The sequence below is a fragment of the Olea europaea genome, chromosome 21 (assembly GCF_002742605.1).
Source record: "Olea europaea var. sylvestris chromosome 21, O_europaea_v1, whole genome shotgun sequence".
In the NCBI taxonomy this organism is placed as follows: Eukaryota; Viridiplantae; Streptophyta; class Magnoliopsida; order Lamiales; family Oleaceae; genus Olea; species Olea europaea.
The window spans coordinates 12608977-12614306 of NC_036257.1; the positions used below are offsets into that span (position 1 = coordinate 12608977).

General features: G+C 34.0%; 1 protein-coding gene across 1 annotated transcript in view; it reads left to right on the top strand.

The window, feature by feature from the left end:
- LOC111370715 (uncharacterized protein At4g15545-like) overlaps positions 1 to 2284 on the top strand; it is a 4864-nt gene extending 2580 nt beyond the window's left edge. Inside the window, exons 6-10 of the mRNA XM_022992555.1 lie at positions 541 to 615; positions 723 to 974; positions 1137 to 1182; positions 1275 to 1353; positions 1474 to 2284. Of these exons, the coding sequence (XP_022848323.1) occupies positions 541 to 615; positions 723 to 974; positions 1137 to 1182; positions 1275 to 1353; positions 1474 to 1566 (545 nt within the window). The 3' untranslated portion in view covers positions 1567 to 2284. The remainder of the gene's footprint in view (positions 1 to 540; positions 616 to 722; positions 975 to 1136; positions 1183 to 1274; positions 1354 to 1473) is intronic.
- Positions 2285 to 5330: the final 3046 nt, after the last annotated feature.

Consider the following 5330-nt stretch of genomic DNA (forward strand, 5'->3'; position numbering starts at 1 on the left):
AACTGTAGATATTGGTACTTATGACCATACTGTCTCCAAGGCCTACACCAAAAATGGTAATTCTCAGTTCTGATCATTTACTATATATAGGGGGTGTTTAATAGTTATTTTTATGTAAAAATGCGTTTTAGAATAGTAAATTGATGTGAAATGTGTGGTTGAAAAAAAAGGAATTTTTTTTTTTATTTGCGTGTAATATTATTTTAATAAAGAATGTGTGGTTGAAAAAAAGAGAGAGAAAAATACATTTTTAAAAAAATGGCTATCAAACGGGGCCATAATTGTGTTTATCTAGCCCTATTTGGCAAAAAATTTTATTTTTTATTTTTTTGCAATATTAGTTGCTAAGGATTTAGTTGCTTTAGAATCTTGAAGATGTAGCAATGAAATGAACGCAGTTTCAAAAAGGGATTCATTAGCTGACCCCAAATTTAATGGGAAAAGCTTTAGTTTCCTGTTGTTATTGGCAAGTCATTTATTTGTTTGTCTCCTACTGCCTTCCAGCAGTGGTTGTTTAATGTTAGTTTTTTACTATTACAGATGAAGATACGAATGGCTATGCGAGATGTCATTCTTATAGTGGTTCTACTGACACTGCAAGCATAGCTGATAATGGTATTTCTACTAGAATGTGGTTTTTATGCAGTGTAAGTTGGGAAATCTGTTTACCAAGGTTTCGATATAAGCAATAATATTATCTTGTTATGATTTTCCTTTTGCAGCCTCTAAGCAAGCTGGGCGAATATGTTCTATAACGCCATATATAACATCAGGACTGACTCCAATTGGAACTCCTAAAGTAATTTCAAACAGTGCATCCCCAGGAAGGTACTCAGCTGCTGGATCTCCAAAGAAAACTTCGGGAACCACCTCTCCTAGGATTCAATATGGACGTGGTTCTCTCTCTTCATGGTACCCATCAAGTCAGCAGTCATCAGCAACGAACTCTCCTCCTCGTGGACTCCCAGTGCCAGGTCAATAGTACTTCGACGGATTATGTATTGTCAGCCGATATATAAAACTACTAATTGTTTTACAACTTTTTCTAGTCTATAAGATGGCCATTTTGTAATTACTATTTAAGGCGTACATATTTCTGCTAATTTATCTACGCTCTTCTGTTTTTGAAACTTTAGCTCGTCCTCCTCGAATTGATGGAAAGGAGTTCTTCCGTCAAGCCAGGTGGGTTCAACTCTAAATTATCACCATGGTTTATGGAAAATGCTTATGTAGAATGTTTCTTCTAATGGTTTTTGGGTTATTGTTAAATGCAGGAGTCGTCTGTCATTAGAGCAGTTCAGTGCATTTCTTGCTAACATAAAGGAATTAAATGCACAAAAAAAATCTCGTGAGGTGATGACAATTTCCTTGAGTATATTTTCTAATGAAGTTTTTATCACTGGCCTTTTACATATAATTCTTTGTTTATAGATAAATGAAAATTGTCTTACTTTTTATTTTTCACACTCCCAGGAAACTTTAAGAAAAGCAGAAGAGATTTTTGGGATGGAAAATAAAGATCTTTATTTATCATTTCAAGGGCTGCTTAACCGCAATAAACACTAGCTGAACTGCTGAGCAACTTGCAAAGTTTGGTGCCTCTCCGGTTTTCTCTTTTCAGCTTTTAGAATTTTCTGGGAGATATTTGAACTTAAGCAGCGCCACTACCAGTAGTGCAGGCTCAAACGAATACCTGGTCGCTTCAACTGGTAACTGCTAGTAGATTTTCTCATGGTAGAAAACTTGTCGAAATGAACTTGAACAAGATCTTGAAATGATATAATCATATTATTAGAACACAAGTGTTCCTTCCTATGACTTCTAAGAAGGTTGCGGTGAAGATAATGGCTTTTATAATATAGCTGTCTGTGTGCTACAATTGCTAATGGCATTTGTCAATTGGCTTGCAGACTAATTTTACATGATCAGTCCTGTTAAATGGTACCAATATACCACCACTCCTCGGACCCCTTTTCTGCTTGGGTTCTTCCAACCATATGTTTATCTGCTGTCTTAAAATTTATGAACCATTTTCAACCATGGGATCTTTATGCAATGAGTTATGTACTTGGTCTTCATTTATGTTCTAATTACTGGGTAAGCAAATGCAGTCAGTGGCAATGGTGGATTGATTAAAATTGTGCTCAAAATCAAGTAGATTTCATTCTTCAACATGCCCTTATGTTGTAGAAAATGTCTGCTGATTTAAGAAGATATGAGAACATGTACTTATTTGAACCTTGTGAACCAATTACCTTAATAGTACAAGTTGATGTGCCAATAACATTGCTTTAGGGTCTTTCGGTGAATGTATACCGCCAATGAATTGTCTTGTCATGCTGTGCAACACAGTTTAGTATTTCTTTTAACTTGTGAGTGTGAACCAATATAATATTGATGCAAGAGCATTTTTTTTTAGCAAATTGTCAATTTAAATAATTGCCTAAGATTTCTGTGTTTTCTATTTTCTATGCACAAGAACACAAACTTGAGGGGATGAATAAAGTTCATGTTTCTGGTCATCCTGCAGTAGTTTTGGTATTCAAGATGCCAATTTGATGCACCTTAAACTGAACTCGAGTTTTTCCATTGCTGGAATTTGATAGGTTCAATTTGGTTTGATGATTGTTCATGTTATATATTGTCCTTTTCATTTTCTGAGGTCTTGCTCAAGCCATATATTTCGTTTATCATTTCTGTCTGAGTAGATCACCAAACTGGATGGGGGTTGCATGTTAAATTCCCCAAGAGGGATAGTTGGTTAAAGTCCTTAAGCAATGGCTTTGCAGGAAAGGAAGTGATCTAGCAATGACAATGAGGAGGTGGTCTATTGGTGATGAGTGATTCTCGTCATGTTTGGCTAAGCTTAAAAGAGCAATACTCTGGTTTTGACTTTGGTTGGGTAGATATTGCAGGGAGCCTTGCACAACATTTATGCTCGTAATACCTTGTAGGTCGACGAGGAATGAGAGATTTGTATTGGACTAGTTCGTTGAGGGAGTAATGAGTCTCTCTATTAAACTTGACAAAATAGTCGAGTAACTCGTGGAGAAATGATGTCTCTTTACGTCTATTATGACTTCTTAGTGATCAAATACTACTGCACTTTGAGGTGTAAGCTAATTTTCAATTTCCAAAGCATGAGCAATACTCTGGTTTTGACTTTGGTTGGGTAGATATTGCAGGGAGCCTTGCACAACATTTATGCTCGTAATACCTTGTAGGTCGACGAGGAATGAGAGATTTGTATTGGACTAGTTCGTTGAGGGAGTAATGAGTCTCTCTATTAAACTTGACAAAATAGTCGAGTAACTCGTGGAGAAATGATGTCTCTTTACGTCTATTATGACTTCTTAGTGATCAAATACTACTGCACTTTGAGGTGTAAGCTAATTTTCAATTTCCAAAGCATTTTGGGTGGCTTCTTCCTGGAAATTTGTTAACCTTCGGCAGTTTAAAAAATTTCAATGGATAAGCGAACAATAAAAACGGATCATTAAGATACAAATCAAAATGGCTTGTTTGGAAGGATTTTTGAAGAGCTAAAAATTACTTTTGAGATTATGAGCAGCTTTTGTACATGTTCAGATAATGTTTTTGAAACACTTTGTTTGGTTAGAAGAGTTTTTGAGAAAGTTGAATTAAGGTAGTTTTGGGAAGTTTTTTTTAGATATAGAAGTAAATATCTTGTCAAAATGGTATTGCAAATATATGTTTTTGCTTTTCCAAAAATAGATAGTCGTCCAAGTTTCTCATTTAGAATAGAATTCGACTTTTCTTCCTTTAGCATGTGAAGTAAAGAAACCTTTTCGATTTTGTTTGACTAATGGGGTTGGAACGCCACCCCATTGCACTGTATAGAATTATGAGTAGATGAAAAGTTCGACATGTCCACGACCACACAATTCTGTTTGCTTAGGAAACCGAAGATAATTTGTACGATGTACATAAGAGAATACTTCATGATTCGTGTAAAGAAAGAAGGAATGGTGCTTTCCCTATTTGATTTAGCAATAAAATTGATAAAAATTTAAGAGCTGGGAGTGATTTTGAGAATTGAGTTTTTGACCGTTAAGAGAAAAGTGAGGTTCACCTGTGAGAGAAGAAGTTAAATATGACGGTTGAAATAATGAAATAGCGATCAAAAAAACAATTTTTTGGGCAAAAAAATCACTTCCAAATAGGTTGTAAGTCAAAGTTAACAATTAATTTCAATTGCATATTTCATGAGATTTACAATTTTGTTATTATATTTTATCAAATTTTATTAAAATTTACTAAAATATGATTTTTAGCAAAGTGAACAGGGCTTAGTTTCGGCTGAAGATGAATTTCTTGGCAACTTGTTCCAGCATGAAAATCAGTACGACAGGCTATCAAAGATTTTGATTCACACATCTAAAATTCTTAAGATATCTGTAACTCTAGACGTCTTTATTCATTGAATCATATTCCTCAAATATCTATGTTAAGTAAAATGTTTTCTGTAAAATGCATTACGGGGATTGTGTATTTTGCGAAAAAGAATGTCCTTTTTTTTTTTTTTTTTTTCGTGTTTAATATATTGAATTGGACAATAACCTATATTTTTAAATTTTATCAGACGTCTTTATTCATTTCGTCTAGTCTTATCCAATCTTTTGGCCACCTAGATTATTGGATGATATTATGAAACAAAAATAATTTAAAATTTTATAGGTATAAACTATAAACTAATGTTGAATTACAATCATTCTTCGCCACTTAAATATATAAATGTTGCTTGATGTTAACGACAATGTCTCTTACTATTGACTGCATAAGATACGAGCATATCTAAGACTGGATATTAGTGTTGTTTGATTGGATAGAAATAAGCAACTTTTAAGTATCTGTACTCTTCTGCATGAGGAAAATAGAGAGGCATAGATGAAACTTGTATTACAAGTATCTATTTGTTCTTTGATATGCAGTCAAAAAAGCAGATAAATTCCCAACTCAACTTGTCTCCTCTGTATAAATGAAGAATAATTTAACAACCTGATCAAATAATAGTTAATTTTATAGCGAAAATATAAATGAAATGGAACAATTTTTTGTAAGGTTTTGGTCTCCAATGGTTTTTCGTGAAAATTATATTTTTAATATATGTGTATTTTGTCGAACGGTTCGTGTGAAAGAGTAAACAGTTAGAGAATGAAGAAATTTAATTGGTGCTAATTTGGATTTTGGAAAAATAGTTAAAAGAGAATGAACACAGGAAATTCACGTGGTTCGGCTCTTGGTTTAACTCCATAGGAAGAGACCAAAAAAAAAAAAACAAAACGGGGGGGGGGGGGGGGGGGGGAGAG